Consider the following 20,828-nt stretch of genomic DNA (forward strand, 5'->3'; position numbering starts at 1 on the left):
TTGCTTCAAAATATAATTTGGCTGGACCACCACTGCATTTGGTACAGGCCTTATGCAAAATTGCTGCCATCTGTCAGCTGTCGTGTGCGTACCGCCATGTTAGAGGCTCAGCACAGCGCAGTACGCACAGTCCACCTGTGTTTATGTATATGTACACGTAAGGTGGATCGACGTCGTGAGGCGTGTGTTGGCTGATAATCGTAATGCCGACGTATTGCTGCATCCCTTGCTGCAAACGGAGAGGAACTTTAAATGCCAAAGATAATAAGGTAAGCCGTAAACTTTGTTCCTTTTAATTTTTTCAAGCTGATGACGTTTTCAGCATGTGCTCTGGCTACTGCTCCCAAAACACGTGTTTGAGTTCTCATTTTCAAGCAAGTAAGACATTAAATAACATTTGTACTCGTGTTCCCTCAAATTCTTGCACACCGAAGCAAGACAGTTTTTGTGACAACGCTTTCGCTATCAGCCGTTTAACATGTACAGGCGACTCGTATGCTTCAAACATAAACGTTCAGGCAACGACATTTATTGCAGCTAATTGTGCGCACCTACATTTCATTGAATGTGTTGTTTTGTTTGTTACGTTTCGGTAACGGCACACACTGAATTACAAGCAAGTGCACGTCATTGGTTTATTCTGAGAAGGGAGCCACGGTGCCAAAGCATCTTCATTTTATGTTGTTTCGGTTTCTCTTCTGGAGGGTGACAAGCTGCCTGCCCTTTAGTGAGATGACTTGCTCTTGACTGCGAATGTTTTTCAAGCATTCGAAGTGCTCAACACATTCAACGAAATGCAGGCACGTGCAATTAGCTGCAATAAAGCTCATTGAGTGAACGTGGCTTCCACATGCAGCGTACAAGCCACCTTCACTTGTTAAACGACTGATAGTGAACACGTTGCAAAAACTGTCTTGCTTCGGCATGCAGGGAGCACAAGCACAAATGCTATTGCACATCTTACTTGCTTGTAAAGGAGAATGCAAACACGTGTTTCGAGAGCAGTAGCCGGAGCACGTGCTGGAAGCAGCATCAGCTTGAAAATACAACAAGGGGCAAAGCTTACCGCTTACTCTTTTTCCTTCAGCATTTGAGTTCCTCTGTGTGTGCATCAAGAGATGCAGCAATGTGTCGGCATTGGGATTATCAGCCAATACACGCCTCACGTCGATGCGCCGACTATGCGTACTGCGCTGCGCTGAGCCTCTAACATGGCAGTTTCACATGATGGCCGACAGACGGCAGCAATTTCGCATAAGATCTATACTGAATGTCGCACTTAGCTGTAACTGTATCTGTAGTATTTTGAGAAATATATGCGACATATGTTGTACTAGTGAGTGTACTATCAGGTGCCATCAGTCATTGAGGGCTAATTTTGTGCACTCATTGGAATCCTGTACATTCTGTCTGATGTGGTCTTTTTTCTTTCCTTCTACCCAGATCAAATGGACTGTTATTTTGTCACGCTGCGTAATGCATCGCGGGATGAAAGGCTAGATGCGATAGCTCGCCTGAGGCTCCTTGAAGTGATTGAGCTGCGAGCTTCTGGATGGAAGGGAATCGATTTAGTCGAATTTTTCAAGTGCAAGTTCGCAGAATCTGAGGTATGCAGTCGCTTATTGTGCTTGTTGCTCAGTAGTGAAAACTTGAGAATGAAGTGCATAAAGCTTTGGAAAGGTCAGAAGCATGAATCACGCCAGAAAGAATTTATTCTGGCAAGGTTCACTTACAGGCAAAGTTGTACATGTCTGTTTTCTCACAAGGCCACATTTCATGGAGTGTCATGAGTAGAAACAAATATTTTAGGGAGTATGGCAGAGGGTAAACTGGTTGTCTTGGTTTCAGCTCTGTATACCCTGCCCTGCTGCGGTGGTCTAGTGGCTAAGGTACTCGGCTGTTGACACGCATGTTGCGGGATCGAATCCTGGCTGCGGCGGCTGCATTTCCGATGGAGGCGGAAATGTTGTAGGCCCGTGTGCTCAGATTTGGGTACTCGTTATAAACTTAGGTGGTCGAAATTTATAAAGCCGTTTACTACGGCGTCTAGCTCTCATAATCATCTGGTGGTTTTGGGACGTCAAACCACACATATCAATCAATCAGCTCTGTATACCAGGAACTGTACTCTTGTTCTTAAATTTTGTCTACTTAAGAGGGGACGCGGCCTTTGAAAACCGAAAAATCGCGAAAAAGTCTATTTTTGGCAAACCACATATTCGGGCAGTATGTGTCATAAACTACCTTTTCTGTAAATATCAACGTCTAATTCGTCGCGAAACCATTTGAAATAAAGTTTAGAACATGCCGCGGCGGTCCTCGAGCGGCGCGCGAGCGCTCAAAATACCCCAACTTGGCGTGATCGCAGTTTCTCGACCGCTCGATGGAGCGCCGCCATTTCGGTGTTGTTTTGTTTGTGAATTCTTGCTCTTTCTTTCCCCGCCACCTGCGTCGCCGGCGGCAGCGCAGGAGAGGAGCAAGCCGCCCATAATTGGAGGGCTCGCGAGAGCTTTCAAGTTTCCCGCGGCTGAGGCGCGCAGCTGGGATTGGGCGAAGCGCGCGCTCCCCAAGGACGCGGGGGGAGCCCGCGACTGCCATTGGCGTCTGCGCGCGATGACGTAGCGCTCTTGCGCATAATGCGGCCGATGCGGCCGATGCGGCCGCTCGTCTGCTGCTCTTCCGTCCGGCGTCTTTGTGTTCCGCTCGCTTCCGTGTATCGGTGCAGCCGTTCGCATACTCTCCACGTTTCAACTGTCTTCGAAACAATTTTTTAACCGTCTTTACGAGACGATTTTCAACCGTCTATACGAGACCGTTGTTGTGTTCGCTCACGATGCGCCCAACGAAAAAGAAGACGCTACAATCGTTCGGTGCAAGGAAGCGAGCTATGAAGCTTGTCCGCGCGGCGAGGCTCTCCGCTCGCACGTGCGCCGACGGTGATCGCGCCGACGGTACCTGTGGGGCTGCTTCTGCTTCATCTACGCAAGAGAGTGGTCGCATCGACGCGCCTAGCAACGGGACTCCTGCTCCGCCGGTGCAAGAATTTGTCGTTACAAGTGCGCCTGGTGTCTCGTGCTCATCGACAGTGGCTTCTGCATCTTCTCTTTCATCGGCCTCGAGTGCGATCGCGTCGTCAACTGTGCATTTGCGAACAAGTTTCCTGACGTGCGAGGAGAAAGAGGCGGCGGATCAACAACGCGCTGCTGTGCAAAGAGAACTTGGCGCTATGCCAGCGACGGAGCGGAAATTTCAGGCAATGGAGCGCGATCATGAAGCTGCCACTGCTACAAGTGAAGGCGAAAAAATTTTTTTTGTGCAAATGGATGCCCTAGACGACCTGCTATCTCGGACCCCGTGCCACCGGTGCACCGCGATCGGGATGAAGGTACGAGGAGGCACCCAACTTGGTCTTGCTGCAAAGCTTGAGCTAGTATGCTTGCATTGTGGAGTAGTTTCAAGCTCATGGAGTTCATCTCGTCAGGATGACACAAAGGCCTTTGATGTGAATGTAAGAGCCATTATGACAACAAAACAAATAGGCAAGGGACAAACAGCTCTCAACGACTTTTGGGCAGCGATGAACGTGTCCCATCGTGGCCTCCATCACAAGACCTTGCAGAAGCACCTGAAGAAATTCAGGGAACCGCAGACACAATGCATAGAAAATTTCTATGCAGAATCTGCTTCTGCTGTAAAAGCCACTTACAAAGAAATGGATCAATATTTCACCAGGGATATAACAGTTTGTTATGATGGAACATGGCACAAGCGTGGGCACACATCCCATATTGGAGTCGGGGCAATTATCGAATACCATACGGGCCTTATCTTGGACGCCGTTGTTCTGTCTAATCAGTGCCTTGGTTGCCAAGTAGGGCCAAAGCCTGGAGACGCAGACTATGCATGCTGGCTGGAGAATCATGTGTGCCAGAAAAACATCGACTCTAAATCAGGGAGAATGGAGGTTGAGGCAGCTATCATCCTCTTTTCACGCTCACTGTCGAAGCACAACCTCCGTTACACAACGCTCGTGTGATGGAGATAGTGCCACCTTCTCTGCCCTTGTACAAGAAAATGTTTATGGACTGGTCCCCATTTCAAAAGAGGAATGCCTGAACCACGTTCAGAAGAGGATGGGGACTGCACTTCGCAACCTCGTGCAGAAAAGTGACAAGGCTTTGGGAGGGAAGGGCAGGCTGACAAAGACCCTCATCGACAAGTTGACAGATTGTTATGGCTGGGCCCTACGGAACAATTCCGATGATGTGGCTGCAATGCGGCGGGCAGTGATGGCATCGTACCACCATGTGACGTCGACGGATGAGGAGCCGCACCACGACTTGTGCCCAGAGGGTGCAGACTCCTGGTGTCGTCACAATGCCGGCAAGATTACCGGTGTTCCACCTCCGAAGCATTCGTACAAGCTGCCACGCTATGTTGCAGATGCACTTCTACCCATTTATGAGAGGCTCTCACAGGCTTCTCTTCTGCAACGCTGCCTGGGAGCAAAGACGTAGAATGCATCAGAGTCCTTTCTCTCTGTGCTGTGGTCCCTCATGCCCAAAGAGCAGCATGCGTCACTGATTGCTGTGGAGACAGCACTGCATGATGCAGTGCTAAGATACAATGCTGGCTGCTACAGGGCCACCCAAGAGCTAGCTTCATCAGTGGGGCTAACACCTGGCCACCTGGCCATTCAACGGGCAGCCGAGAAAGATTCTCTGCGCTTGAAAAAGGCTAAGAAGCGATCCCTAGAGAAGATGGAAAGGCGGCAAAGAAAGAGAGTGCCAAAGGACACCTCCAGTTACGCTGCAGGTTCATTTTGCCTATGTGCTCAAAACTTTCAAACGTCGTTTTCTCAAAATGACTTTTTTGGCTAGTGAGGCTGCTTATTTCAGCCATATCTCTGGAACCACTCATTAGATTTCCATAAGTCTTTTTTTATTATGTACATGAATAAATTTCTGAGGGGGTGACAAGCCCATTTTTTCAATATATTGTGTGTGTTATTTATTATATTTAATCAAAATTTGATTGATAATATCCTAATCACGAACACAGTTTGATGGTCTGCTAAAACTTTTCAGCAAGGAAATTCAAAAAAAGGGCTCTGTTACCCCCTGGAGTATCAATCTGGGAATCATCGTAGTTAATTTCACAGTTCCAGCACCTTTTGAAAGTTCTCCAGGCCTGGAATAAGAGAACCATGTGCACTACCCTGATATTCTGCTGTAACTTGAAAACCAGTGAACATAACTTGATGAAATTTTGTAGTTCTTCTAATGCTTTTGCTATAAGTCTATCCTGAAAATTTCATTAAGATATCTCAATAAACAAAAAAGTTGGTATCCGATGGTAGCCTCCCCCCTTAAGAGAGCTAGTGGCCTTTAACTGGCTCTTATATTTATCTCGCAAGGAAAAAAAAATATTGTTTTCACTTGTCAGATGTTATGAGGGAGATTTCCTCATTAATCTTTTTTTTTTCTTAATTGTAACTGATGGAGAGGTGGAACAGGTGCACCATTTGTGCCATTTTGTGCCAAATTGTTTACCTGCGCCATGCTGCACTGAACCACCCCTGTTGTGCCAAACTCGCTTATCAGCGCCATACTGCATTGCAGCTCCCCAATTTAGCTGCAATGTGCCCCCATGCCTGAAAACGTGGCTGAAACAACGTGCTTTCCGTTTCATTGAAACAGTTATATTAGCGGTTTTGTCATGGCTATGAGCACTCGAGCAGCAGCTGTGAACTTTGATTGTAAGGTTGAGATTGATGGCGTGGATGCAATCTCTGCAGGCATTAGCGCGAATGGCTCATAAACCTTGTACATGTTGCGCTCTCAACGCAAAGAGACAGCTAGAAGAGCGTTCCAGGTATATATAGAATTACGCTATATGGGATCTAAGAGAGTTAGCTGTCAGCCGTACTTCGTATAACATAATCTGTTGCTATCACATTCATTGCTTTGCCCTTGTGGAACACATTTTTTTATAACTTAATGCTAGCAATCAGAAATGAAAAAAGAAAGGATGATGGTAATTATGCTAAAGAGAAGTAGGGTTGGTGTCAGGCTCCCGTAACAGCCTGGTAAAGACAGGTGCATAGGATTGTTCATCAAGCACACGCGTATATTCAGCTCACCTCTGTACTGCGTTATACATTCCTTATAGACTCCGCAGTTCACACTTGTGGGTTCAGATGAAAAAATGTGCAGCTAGCTGTAAATAACTAAACAACTTACAGTTGCATTGCAAGGGATCAGCAACAAATGTGATAGCAACAAATTGTGATGTTATATGAAGTAAGGTTGACATATAACTCCTTTGAATCCAATTTCACGTAACTGTACAAGATGCTCGTGCAATAAAACGTGGCCACGCCAGGTGAAAGCAACATTTTTCGCGCGGTCCCTTCGCAATGAGAGCAGAGCTCGTCGAAGTGTTTGAGAGGCGCTGGCTGATAGCTGCCGAGATAGTGTGTACCAGCGATCACGACCATGCGCTTAGAAGCTAAGTTCACAGTTGCTGCCCGAACAGTACCCCGCCCCCCCTGCATCTTTTCATGCCCGTTCAAGAGGAGTGGTGTTTTCTCTGCTTCGACAGGAGGCCTCCTGAGGGAAGCGATGTCATCGCATGTGCCCTCAAGCAATGGAAATGGGTCGGCTTGTTTGATCCCCGCTTTAGCTGCGTTCGTTGCCCCGCTCGCGCGCTTTAACTTGCGTGTAAAACACACGATGTGTAGGAGTGTGTTATCAATTTTTATTTCACACGGAATATTAAAGTGAGGGCAAAAACCCGTTTATTGTGTCGACATTTCTATCGCAAATATAAGCTATCGCAAATATAGGCTATCGCAAATATATAGGCTATCGCAAATATATAGGCTATTGCAAATATATAGGCTATCGCAAATATAGGCTATCGCAAAAATAGGCTATTGCCTATTTTATCTTGGTGTGTGAAAAATGAGGTATTGGACAAATATTGCTTTACAAGCGCTGTAAAATGAGCCTACATCTGACCTGAGCGTTCTCTCTGACTGCTTCGAATTCGCTAATAAAGGCCTTTTTGGCTGCACCAAGCCTGCTCCAAAACGTTCTGTATGCTCCAAGCCTGCTATAAAAGGCAATTTTGCCTGCTCCCAGGACTGCTCCCAAGCATATGTGCCCTGTTTCACCCCTGAACTTGAATAGTTTTTTAAAGTTTTAGGTTTGTACTTTTTTGGAAAGGATTTATGTATAATCTGAAAAAATATAAGTGCTATTTGTCTTGGTTTTCCAGAAAAGGTCTATCAAGTTTGAAAAATTTTCCAGAACTGATAGTGGGGAAAACGTGCCTTTATGTTTTAAAAACATCCGCAGAATGTGCTCACAACATGCAACCATAATTCCACTAAAAATGCATCTTGCTGGAAACATTTGTGATCGAACTATACAAAAATGGTAGGAAGTGAATATATTCAGCTGAACAAGTCATATTTATTGTTAAAAAAAGCATACATGAAGAAACCATGTTGGAAGATAGCCTGCATATTCATTAGGAGGTGCGGTCTTCGGTGCTGTTCTTAAAAAGCTTGGAGCACACCAACGCGCTCGTAAATGCATGGCTTTGCTCCTCAGAGTGTGTGTTATTTTTCTAGTTAGGTAATCAAAACGCTCTTTTAGTTGAGCTATCCTACCTTACCCCTGTAATGTGTGGGCCTATGTTAAACCTATCGAGGAAGCATAGATATGCAGCCTGTAAAGCAGGTGCAGATCACTACTTTGTCTGACCAGCAGTGCTGCATTGTTTTACAAGCTACTGCATAACAGACCGACTCGGTCACTTTGTTCATGTACCAGTTATCTGCCCCCTTTTTAAATCTTGTAGCTTGCAATACATCATCAAAACCCAACCACAAAAGTGAAGACAGGACCGCTGCTGTTTTAGCTTGCGTCTCGCGAAAGTTATGCATTAGATCTATTTATTAGTCCTTCGTTCCACTTGTCCTTAATAATGAATACATAAACATGAACAATTTCCAATTCACCTCTTTATCTAAGAAAGAAATATTTGGATAAACATGCAAATTTATAGTCTGTTCTTCATTTTGTTGTAAAATTGCTGTCAAATTATGAAGAGGTTGAACCTGCTGCCTCCAGCTACATTTATGCAGAATTAAGATCTTGGTCGAGTCCGCATCAAGGCCATATTTTGTCATTACATTAAAAAGAAAAGTAGAGGGAAGTAAAGCTGAGAGAAAAGACTGCAAAACTTCACATTTCGTTGCATAGCCTCGAGACACCTCTAGTGTAACTTGTGTAGTGATAATAGGCAGGCGTGTTTGAGCTAAGATGTGTCGATAGTGCGTTGCTGTGGAAGCTATAAAGTGGCCTTAGCAATCTGTGGTGCATGGCAACACTTCGGAAGGCCATTCTGTCCTGAAGGCCATTCTGTCTGTACTGCACCGAGATTGATGCATTAAGCCGTTGAACTACACAGTAAAACATGGTTTGGGTGAATCCCCACCATAGTCTCAATAACATCTCCATCGCGGCTCAACGTACCTATGTGTACCAGTTAGTGCATATCACTATCACTTTTTGTTCCATAGAAGCCAACTGTCCCATCTCAACTTGCTGTGTGGCTGATGCCATACTGTCTTACGCAAAACTGTTAGCCTTTACAGAAATTGCTTAAAGTGGTATTTCAATGATTATGGCTGAAGTGCGAGGTGCACTGATTTTACTGCAGATTTTACTGTGGTTTATTTTTACGCAGTATTTGTGACAGCACTACTGAAGGATCTTCAATGAAGTTGTACTCAACTTACATGAACAATCTGTGTTGTACATTGCAGTTAACAGCTGTTTAACTAAATAAATTTTAAATATCATACTGAAAATTTTGCCAGTTTTCTGCATTTTTCATTCAAAATGAATATTTCCTATTTTCTTGTGTAGTCAAAAGCAAAATAAATGTTTGAAATGAATTGACCTTGAATTACCCTCTTGGGTCCGAGGAAGGTAGTACATGTTTTTAAGAGGCACTAACCTACATGTGCGGCCATTCCCTACTACTATGTTAAGTGTGACTGGCTCAAGTGGGAATCACTTGCTGTGAAATAAAAGCAGTGCACAGTCTGTTATTACGTGAAGTAATTGCAATATGAGCACTCAATGAGAATTCATCGTAAGCATTAAGTGCACAGCTGAAAGTACCCCGCTGATAAAGATGTTATTCGCTGAGATTAGGAAGCAAGAAACAACAACTTAGAAATGGTTGTTTACAATCAATTTTACATTTCTTTTGCTAACATTCAGAATGTGCTTGCTAAGATTGTCACATTATGCTAAATGGGATGTCGCATGAATTTTGAATGAAAATCCAAAAGATTAAAGTTATGCTTACGATACTCTAAAGCATGGCTGGTAGTCTGGCTTGCATTACTGCTCTCAAGGATAGCAAAGATACCACTATAAAGGTAGCATTTCTAGCTCACAGGTGCAGAACATGTATTGGTCATGATCCAAGTTGCCTCAAACATAGATGTGGCGCACGGCCAATAAAAGGTGATGTTATGAAGTCACTAGCTCATGTGCTCGGTCCAGACAGCACTTTCTTTGCTAAGATACATGAACACAAGTTCACATGCCATTGCTAACTTCAAAACAGGCAATTCACACTTCACTCAGTTTTCTTTTTTTTTCTGATATAAAGTCAGGTGCGGCCACTTATTCTGAACAATTGAAAAGTTAAACAGCACAACAATATTCTTGCACAAGTATATCTGGAGCAAAGCTTTTTGCTGATTCAATCTTTGTAAGGTGGTCAGAATGATACACATTGTGGGGCTGGAACGATTTGTAGATGAAAAATGGTGTTATACTCTATTTGGAGGTAGCAGGCATGCATTAAACCATAGAACACACACATGCACAAAAAATGCAGATCTCCTGTGCCACTTGTAGCTATTGTTACTGTGTATAGAGGTGAAGACCTCAATCGTTCAACAACTGTAGTATTGCTACGAGAAGCCATGCTAGTGAACTTATTGATATTCCTATATGTTTGTTGTAGGCCCGTGTGCTCAGATTTAGGTGCACAATAAGGAACCCCAGGTGGTCGAAATTTCCAGAGCCCTACACTACGGCGTCTCTCATAATCATATGGTGGTTTTGGGCCGTTAACACCACATATCAATCATATTCCTATATGTTTACTTTTCAAGAAGAGTCTTTTTATTTTTGCTCTCTGATATGTCACAGCGTTTATATCATGGTTTGTCCAATAGGAGTAGTGAAATGACCTAATGGTCGAACAGGGAAATGGAAATTTCTGCAGAGCCCCCGAAGTATCTCAGCTGCAGTTCATAATAGACCTTTCCTTGTTTGTAAACAGTGTGATGTTACTGCGGGCACCCCACCCACCATTCCCTCTCTTGGAGCACGTGCTGGTTGGCAAGAAAGTTCCACCGGCGGCATTTTTCTGCACAGAGAGCTGCGTGTCTGCATTCCTTCAACAGATATTTTGACAGTGCTATGTTCTAAAGTCGCAGCTTTTGAAAGAAATGGGTCGTGGAAGAGTCACTGCTCATTGTGTGGAAATTTGCTCGTTGTATATGGATGGATGGAGAAACATTATTCAGAGTACTGAGAGACGCGACTAGAATGCAGTGGACTTCGCCCACGTAGATCATAAAAAAAATCTTTTTCGAAAGTGAACATTTTTTATTGTATACGGTGACTGGCACTTTGAGAAATATTTGCATGGCAAGTACTCAATTGCCATCGTGGCATGTGCAAGGCAGTTTTAAATGAGGTACAGCATTGGCGGCACCATGGTTTTGAGCTGCCGTGCTTGACGTCATGGATAAGATTCTCAATCATTGCGCAAAAGTCTGATCGGAGATGAATGAAAAAAAAAAAAAAAAAGCACTTCTTGCCGTGCGTAAGGCTGAGGTTATCATATCCTCGTAAATATTAAAGTGAAATTCTGCCGCTGCGTTTCTCAATAACCCAGTGAAAATTCATGTGATGTAAAACCCGACCACTTAATTATTATCTGGCAGTTACCTTGCTGCATTTGATACCTACAACAAGTTTTCGGACCTATATTGCTCCTTTAGGCTTGATATACAAACTTCTAGTGTGCATTGTCACTTCATAAGGATCGAATCCTAAAAGTACAAAGTAGATAGAATGAAAATCTCCGCTGTTTCCATTAACACGTATCAGGTGTCCGATAATACGAGTTATATTGTAACAGATTAGAAAGTTGGGCGAGTTGGTGTATATTCATATTAAAAGAAAAGCGGCGCACAAAAAGACGAAGACAAAGAAGAGAACCACACACAGCGCTGCACAGCAGCGCTGTGTGTGGTTCTCTTCTTTATCTTCGTCTTTTTGTGCGCCGCTTTTCTTTTAATATGATTAATACGAGTTATAGCCGCAGTGAAGCGTATATGCAGATTCGGCAATGCTACAACATGCTTATAGCTCATGCGTAGTCGTATATATCACCCGGAGATTATGCACTTTTATCTTTCTGCGCGCCGTGCATACGCTGAGATGTACCTACTCGCAGATGATCTCGTCAAATGCATTCTTACCTTGACTAAAATGTTAGATCGTGAAGTCTCATGGACAAGCGGTTAATGCAACCGGGCTAGAATGAATACCAGTGTTTTCGCAAAAAGGATGCATTACATTATTCACATTGCACACACCACGCACAATATTCCCAGTTTCACTGTCCATAAAGGTGAACCAATATTGCCGATGCCTTTCATCGCACACTACACGCCACAGTCAACACTGCACATTTTTGAAGACTATGCCGCTGTTCCTCCCATAGGCTGCCACGTGTGTTCACTTCTGAGATAAACAGCCAGCGTGGCAAATATTTCATCATGCACTTTACCATGCACCTAGATGTTCTCTGACACATACCACAGCTAATGTTGCCATTGTGAGATCAAGATTAAGCTTTCAAAAAGAGAGAAAAAAAACTTGCCCCTAGCACCGAGCGACTGAACCCCACTTAGCCACCGGCGGGAGTGTTTTGCCAACCACCGCCTCTAGTGCACCGGTGACGTCACGCTGTGATGTACCTCGATAGAGGTCTATTGACATGGTCGACTTTACAATTACACTCTGCTAGCCCTAAATGAATGTAGAGGAGCTGTAATCTGGAATAGTGAAATTAGTATGAGAGTAGTGCCAGATGTGTTTGGCCACCTACTAGCCTCAGGGGTGTGCCTCTGGGCTTTCCGAGCTATGGCAGCGGACCAGAAATGTTGTTAATTTTATATACTGATGCGCCCAGTACTCATCTTGTGAAATCTTGGGAAAGTGAAAGAATTTGCAAAGGTGATTGTCTCAATGTTTCTACGGTTACCAGTACATTATTTTTCATATCACAAGTTTTACTCTACCTACTAAGCACAGATAGTAGAGTATCTGACATGTTATTCGATGGTCACAGGTTCGGTCCCTGCCCATGGCAAGTTATCTTTTCGTCCCCTTTTCTTCCTTCACGTTTACATTAAATTTACTAATAGTAAAGTTCTCTATGCTTTCCTTGGTGTAGTCTGTTAGTTCTCATTAATATTGTGTCTAACGAAGAAAAACTAGCCCTTAAAATGTCTTTCTTACAAGTCTTGCATGCAGCAGAGTTCGTTGGTGGGATGCACCAACCGAAAAAGTAATCTTAAAATATCATTTATCTCTTTGGCACCTGTCCTTGCTTTGTAAAGTAACTGTTTCACACCAAATTGTCAGTACTTAGATGACGATTGATTTTGGTTCAGGCATGTTCTAAGAATATTGGTTTGAGTTTAGGTCGACCTTTTTCTGATTTTTCAGTTAGGGTTTGCTTCAATAGCCTCAAATGCACTCCCTGTGGCGAGTCTCCTGGATGTAGGCTTTATGATAATTCTGAATGTCTGCTCGATAATGCTTTACCCCTGAAATTTAACAAATTTATTTGTAGGTGGCAAAACGTACTATACATGCCTGAACATCTTATCAGAGGTTATGTTCTTGGGCTAAACAAAAGTTCAGCTTTTACACAAGCAAAATGTCCTGGGTGCTTTTTTCTCTTATAGTACTCAATTTAAAATTAAAAGCATGACTGTTTTTAAGGCATTAAAGGGGCCCCCAAACACTATTCAACCCGCCATGTTTTATTCATGGGTTGTGTAGACTAAAGTACAGACACGCTAATGCAGCAAAAACAGCAGTCATAACGGCCCGCAGTCTGAAGTTACACTCCAACCTTGTTATAATGTAACGGGATATAACAAAATAATGGATATAACGAAGTAAATGAAATTCCCCTTGAAAGCTCTATTGAGAACCATGCATTTTAAACCTCATAACGAAGTAATATTGACTGGTAAATGGATATAAGGAACTGAATTAGTCTATCAAATAGTCTACAAAAAAAAACTACCGTGGTGTGTTAAATATGTTTTCTGCGGAGTTTGATGCTCGTTCATCGCGGCTCTTTCAAAACTCCCGCGCCGACCTTGCAGCCACGCCATGCGCGACCGAGAGAGCCGTCCTTCTCACACAACCAGCGAAGAGGATTGAGTAAGCACTCAGCAGGTCACATGACTGAGAAGCGGCGCCGCGGTGCAAAGTGATTTCCCTCTCAAGATGGCAACGACTGAGTCTCCACTGCTACCATGGCTACTACCCTCTGCACCGAGAAAGGAGGACTCTCTGCGACAGCTTTTTTTTCCCTCTCTCTCTGCGCGCGCGGCCTTGAAAGGAGAAGGGTCCCTACGTGCAGAGACGGAAAAGGGAGATGCGTGGCACAGGCAGGTCGCAGGTCGGCATTTGAAAGAGAGCAAACAATCCGCCTCAGTCTTTACTTTTCTTTTCTTCTTTTCCTTCTTCGCGCGCAGCGTTGAGAGGTGCCGCCGCAGGATTGGGCATGGTGCTGAGAGCATTTTCGGAGCGGTATGTTCGAATGAACCGTCGCAAGTGCTTGTGCGTTTGAATTACAGGGCGTTTTCGCTCATTTGAATACTAATAGCTTTGACGGGCTTCAGCGTGAGTTCGAATTACCCGAAAGTTCGAATTAATTATATTCGACTGCGTTTATTTTCCGTGGCACGCGTGGTCGCGTCGCGGTACATCAGGCAGGGAGGCGGTTTCCTTCTTTGTATGCTTATAAGTGTGCGCCCATCTGAGCATACATTGCCACTAACTGTTATAATCGATATAACGAAATAATGTATATAACAAAAATATTGTGGCTCCCCTTCAACTTCGTTATAACGACGTTTGAATGTATTCGACTTAGAAAATTCAAAATGCAAGAAAAAATTGCCGATCCTCAACTCTATTTTCGCAGGGTCGCTTGACTACATTTAACTCGTCCATGACGTCAGAAGGTTGCCCCAATGAAATAAGCTGGAAGCGCCTATATAGGGAAAGCTTGCACCCCATTGTTGCTTTTTTTTTTTTGCAAGTAATGTTGACCTTGTTGCCAAAGTAATGAACGTGCCCGATGCCTGGCTTTCCAGAATGTGAGCGGGGGCTACTGTGTTGAAGCGAGGTATCTTCTGTTGTTTTTCACAACATTCAAAGTCACTCTCTTCTCTTATTCTGAGAAAGGAACTTGTGAGACCAACTTGTGAGACCAGGATAGTGAAGTATTCTTGACCCTTCGCGCGTTGTTCGGCGAGCTGCCGGACAAACAACAATTGTGCACTGCACCCCTTCAAAAGCGCACATGCGAAAAGAAAAAGCTTGCAAACTCCCAAAAACAAGAAGAGAAGGAGAGGTCTTTCATGTGGACATCCGATCCGTGCGAGCCATAAATCCAGTGGCAAAATGACAGCCAGTGTCTCTGTCGTGCTTTGTAGTCAGTGATCTTTTTTCTGTTGTGGCCGTGTCTGTTCAGGGTTCAATGAAAAAGCACAGAAAAGAAAAATTAAACAGTAGTAACCTCAGTTTTGATCTTAAACCACGATCGCCTCTAACGTTACATTTATCTAATCATATGGCAGCAACCTTCCGGCGTCGTTTTCACCCGTAAAGTTATGGCAAATGCCACTACGTAGTGATGGGGTCCCCAGTGATGTCGTGTCTTTATTGTATTTATAAACTACTAAATCATTTGATATCGGTGCTTAGACCTATGCTAAAATCTCCAGCTATCGATCTACGCAAACCAGAAATAAAAAATAGGTGCTTCAATAGTGTTGGAGGGCCTCTGTAAGGGCACAAGGTAGGCCTTGTAGCTCCCATGTATTTTCAGGTTTCTTTAAGACCCATTTTCTCTAAAACTGCTCTGTGTAAAGTGTTCAGATTGCTTTCATTTCATTTGTTGGCATCTATTCTTGCAATAGAACCAGAATTACAATTGTATTTCAAGTGTTGATACTTTTTGCAAATTTTTGAGCAAAACATGTAGTTTCTGTCACTATTTTTACAGTAAACCCACCACAAAATATAGCCTAGTTTGAATAAGCACACCATTCTAATTCAGTGGCTTCATGTTGATGTTTAGTCTAGTCTGGTAAAAAAACAAACAGTAACAGTTTTTTTTTTTCAACTTCTTCGATAATGATGCAAATGCAAGGGAAAAGGAATTGATTTCAAGATATTGAGAATTAAACAAGAACTGGTTTATCTCATGATTTTTTCAAAAGGTGATGTACTGAATAATTTAATTCATAGCAGCCTGTGATATAGTCATCACACGCCTCAGCTTTTCAGTACTTCTCTAGCTTTTTTGGTTCCCTGGCTTGTTTTGTCATATCCTTGTTAAATACTGTCAGTGGCGATTGATCTCGACAAATTATATTGCAGTGTTGCTCCTCGATGATATGACAAAAGGTATTTAGAATGCTTGCTCTGGCTATGCAGGCTTTTATTTTTCAAAAGTTGGAAAGCTTTCAAAGGTGGTAGTTCTGAGTGTTTTCATTTGAAGGAACATGTTAGGTTCTGTTCTTCATGAGCATCATTGTTTCATTGCATCCTGTGCAGACAGAAATACTTGTAATCACGATTTGTAAAAGTTACATATCATTAGAGGTAACGTTTTGTCATTTTGGTGATGCAAAATCAGGACAAAGCTTACTCGCTGAAGCACCCCTGGTCTCATTTGTGTTAGTAGCCAAAGTGAGTCAATTTCCAATAACACTGTGCTTTCTAACAAATTTACTTGATTTGCAATACAGTCAACTCTTTTCAATTCAAACTCGAAGGAACCTCTTACTTTTGTTTGAATTGTCAAGAAGTTTGAATTATCAGAATTTCTCAAATATATGACTGTGGATGAGGTGACACCACACATTATGATTAGGCATTCATTTTATCAGACTTGAAAATTTTTTAAGCATTTTTATACCCTAACTGCACGCGATGAACACAAAGCAGAGGTGTAAGGTCCACAAGTTTATCGGTCATTTACTGCTGTTCAGACCTAAAGAAATCGTGAATTGCAAACTGTTTCTTTCATATAAGTATGTGCCTTCAGTACAAAGCTCTCCATACCATTTGGGAAGCATCACGGTTTACCATGCGTGTGCTTCGTTTCAAACATTTGTTTACTAGCAAAGCCTTTCCTTGAAAGTCTGAGGTGCTTATTTTGAATTATTTCGACTGTTAGGATTATATAAGCACGCAAATTTTAAAATTGTAATTGGAAAGTAGCAGATATTTTCTGGTATGGAACTGCGAAAAGAATGGAACTGCGATATAAATTAACTGGATGATGGAGTTTGAATTAAAAGGCTTGCAAATACATTGAATGAATAGAGGGCCAATAAAAAAATTGAACTTTGTTTGAATTAACCAAAATTAATATTTATCAGAGTTTGAATCATTGAGAGTCTACTGTACAAGGATATCTTTTACCGCTGGAATAAAACCAAGAAAGGTGCAACTAAACTCAAAGTACATGCACAGAACTGTGTCTCTGCGCGTATCATAAACACAATGCAAGGGGACTCTGTAAATGCTATGCGTGTTAAAAAAAAAAACGGCACCTTGTGTCTTTGAATAGCTAGAATATTTGTTTTTAAACCTTCAATGTTCAGAGAAACCAGCAGTTTCAATTTTTTTTAAAGTTCATCTGAACCAGAAAGGTCAGTTTGTGCACAGTATGAGGTAAGGGGGATTCGATGCTCTTCACTTGGTCTCAAAAACCTTGTTTTTTGGCTCACTCAAAACGCGAAAAAGTGTGTGGGGCACTGGATATTGTTAAGGAAGGCCTTATCATTCCAAACAAGAAAAAAAAAAAAACATTTAGATTTTTTTCTTTTTAGTAATTTACCCTACTCTGTGTCCCCAATATATGGAAAATAACCTTTCACCTATCAGTTTTGAGATAACGTGCACAAAGTCGCAGTATCTCCCTTTTCTTTGGGCCAATGTTTAGTTGTCGGCAGTCTTGCTAGGCAATAATGATGCAGCTAGTAAGCAAGATTGTGCTAGTTTTTGTGCCTTACATGACTGTACCACAGAATGAATGTGTAGGAGACGGATCACAAGCCACAGAACCACAGTCTTAGACCAAAGCAATTTGTATTTCATGGGTTAGCTCTGGAACTACTTCCTGTATAAGTTCATGTAAAGGGAGTAGCAGAAAGGCTTGACTACCCAGTGTTTGGGTGTGTCTGCACAAGGGTTTTTTTCACATTCCAACCACATTTAGCACTTTTTGGATACTCTTTTTTTTATTGAAAAGTCATTAGTTAAGGCCAGTGTACAACACCCCACCAAATCAATGGCCTATTTGCAACAGCCTCAGCAATATCAACAGCAGCAGCATCATCAACAGCAGCAGACGCAGCAAAGTCAGCAGCAGCACCCCATGGCACCTGTTGCACCTGCAACATCACCACCACTCTCGCTACAGCCAACAGAAGTGTTGAAGAGCTCGGGGAAGTTTGGTAAACCTGCAAAGTGAGTTTCAAAAGTTCTATTTTGCTTTTTCCTGTTTCTTTGCATTCCTACTTTTGTCCCATTACGCTTGTAATATTGTATCCATAATGAGATTAGCGGACATTAAGTTTTGTGTCTGTTCTTTCTTCTTTTTGTTTGTTTGTTTTCAGGATTCCAGGCCGAAACTTTCTCAAAGATGAAATTGTTATTCGAAACTCTGATTCCGGAAAAGGTAAGAAGACGTTTACCCTAATAAACTTCAAGTAGCTGGCTTCAACTTTTTTCTCCGGTTTATCTGTGAAAGTTAAACTGTCATGCCAAATTTTAGTGTCCTTCCAGAATTTTTTTCTTAAATTGTGTATTTACTCAATGGTGCTTTTTATTACTGCTGCTTAGGTCAAGGCGTTATCATGGCTATAATTGTAATATAATATTCCTATCACTGCGGTTTTACAATGGTTATGATTTCGAATGCTGAATTGAAGGTCATGGATTTAATCATGGCCTCAGTGGTCACATTTTTTGATGAAGGCGATAATGCTAGAGGTTTATGTAGTTAGGTTCATGTGCACGTCAAAGAATGTTAGGCTGTCAAAATTATCAGGAGCCCTCTACTACAGCAAGCCTTACATAATTATATTGTGGTTCTTGCACATAAGGTTGCAGTAATTATCAATATAATTTTTCTTGAAAGGTTTCTTCGTGGAATTAATGATTCTTTATTTTGGCAATAGAAAAATGCATCTCTAAATTTCTATGACGTCCCATAGCATAGACAGTATGGTGACCTGCTTATAAAGATGTACAGCACTCGCAGATAGAAACAGAACAATTTAGGACTAACTAACACTCATACTTTTGTTTCCACCATCTTCAGTTCTGGTCATATCAATGTCATTGCGAGTCAAATGCATAGATCACACTGAATATTATCTTCAGAGACCAGATTCATTGTGACACGACGTGGTTATCTCTAGCAATTGTGTATAATAGTCTTTGTGCTAAAGAAACGTCTCTATAACGTGGTTTATTGATGCTGGATGTCAGGGAAGCTCTACAAACGTTAATCGTGAAGCGTCGAGGAGCGGCGGGCGTCAAGCAGCCAAAATTTGTGCAAGCGCGAGCTCGAGTCTGGTGCTGCTACTGACGCTGATGCTTGCTTGCTTTCTCGTGTCTTTCGTCGTCGTCTTTCCTTCACTACATTTGCCCCAGGGGAATAGAGGGGCCATCCTGGTGATTTAAGGCATTGATAGTATAGTCGGGTCATAACAGGGCTTGATGCGAGAGACATGGACGATTTCTCGGCCGCGACGACGCATGTTGTCAGATGGTGTCAAGGGGTCAACCTCGTAATTGACTGGAGAAGTCCAAGCAACAATGCAGTAGGGGCCGTGATAGCAGGCCAATAACTTGCAGGACAGGCCAGGAGTATTCAGTGGGAGCCAGAGCCAAACTAGGGCATCCATTTGAAAAATAGCATGAGGTTGGTCGTTGTCACGCCTAAGCTTTTGGCGACCTTGGTCCTCGCTCGTAAAGCAACGAGCCAACTGTCTACAATCTTGTGCGTATCTGGCAATGTCAGAAATTGGACTGTGCTCGGAGGCATCGGGTTTGTGAGGAAGCATGGTGTCAAACATGCGTGATGGTTCGCGTCCGAAAGAACGGTGAGAACCTCATGGTCGCTTGTGTTGCAGTGTTGTACACATATGTGACGAACGAAAGGACGGCGTCCCAGTTTGTCTGGTCGGATGCGGTGTACATCATCAGCATATCACCAAGAGTGCGGTTGAATCATTCTGTTAGGCCATTGGTTTGCGGGTTATATGCGCTGGTCTTATGGTGAATGATGTTACACTGAACGAGCACTGCTTCGACGACTACGGACATAAAAACATATTCTCTGTCACTCAGAAGTTTACAGGGTGCGTTGTGGCACAGGGCGAAGTTGCGTAGGAATAAAAACGCAACTTCTCTGACTTTTTTTTGTGGGCAATTCTGCCGTTTCTGCATAACGCGTAAGGTGGTCTACGCCGACGATGGTTTATTTATTTCTAGATGTGGTCGAGGGAAGCGGGTCGTACAAATCAATGCCAACGCAGTCGAATGGACGCGTCAGATACAAGAGAGGTTGAAGAATACTAGCAGCTTGCTGAAGGGGAGCCTTTCGTCGCTGACGGGCAGTACAAGCGTGGATATACTTGCACACATACGGATAAATTCTGCCCCAATAGTACCTCTGACGCAAGCGGGTGTAGGTCTTGAGAAGGCCAGCGTGAGTGCTTTGCGGATTGGCCTGTAAAGCAGCACACATTTGCATTCGCATGTGACGAGGTATCACAAGCAGCCACCTCCGGCCATGAGATATGTAATTCTGCGGATAGAGGAGACTATCTCGAGTGGCGAAATGTGGCGCTTGATGATGCAGGGCTCTGGAAGTGGGGTAAGCTGATGGATCTGCCAGAAAGCCGAGCAGGTGACAAACCCACGTATTCTTGTGTTGCTCCGCTGACATGTCGGTGATGCGACTGGGAAGACCAAAAGGGGCGGTGAAGCCATGGCGGATGCTAGAGGTGAGCAAGAAATAGCATTCGCGTCAAAGTGCTTTCAGCCTGATCGGTACACAACACGAACGTCGTACTCTTGTAGCCTCAGTGCCCAGCGACCGAGTCGTCCTGACAGATCTTTCAGCGATGAGAGCTAACACAAAGTGTGGTGATTCATGACGCCATTGGAAGAGCGGCCGTAAAGGTATGGACGGAACTTAGCCAAAGCCCAAATTATGGCGAGGTATTTTTTTATGATAGAATAATTGCACTTGGCTTTCTTCAGTGTTTGACTCGCGTAAGCCACGGCGTATTCTTGGTACCCCGGCTTTTTTTAAGCCAACACGGCACAAAGGCTGACACCGCTGGCATCGTTATGAATTTTCGTGGGTGCATCCGG

The 20,828-nt window shown here is 43.2% G+C and overlaps 1 protein-coding gene across 5 annotated transcripts in view; it reads left to right on the forward strand.

Annotated features, from left to right (window-relative positions):
- mxt (Eukaryotic translation initiation factor mextil) overlaps nucleotides 1-20,828 on the forward strand; it is a 172,346-nt gene that overhangs the window by 19,007 nt on the left and 132,511 nt on the right. For all 5 annotated transcript variants that reach the window (XM_075877529.1, XM_075877532.1, XM_075877530.1 and 2 more), the window contains 3 exons: nucleotides 1,444-1,607; nucleotides 17,746-17,906; nucleotides 18,056-18,117. In XM_075877529.1, the coding sequence (XP_075733644.1) occupies nucleotides 1,444-1,607; nucleotides 17,746-17,906; nucleotides 18,056-18,117 (387 nt within the window). The remainder of the gene's footprint in view (nucleotides 1-1,443; nucleotides 1,608-17,745; nucleotides 17,907-18,055; nucleotides 18,118-20,828) is intronic.

Source organism: Rhipicephalus microplus, chromosome X (genome assembly GCF_043290135.1).
Source record: "Rhipicephalus microplus isolate Deutch F79 chromosome X, USDA_Rmic, whole genome shotgun sequence".
Classification (NCBI taxonomy): domain Eukaryota; kingdom Metazoa; phylum Arthropoda; class Arachnida; order Ixodida; family Ixodidae; genus Rhipicephalus; species Rhipicephalus microplus.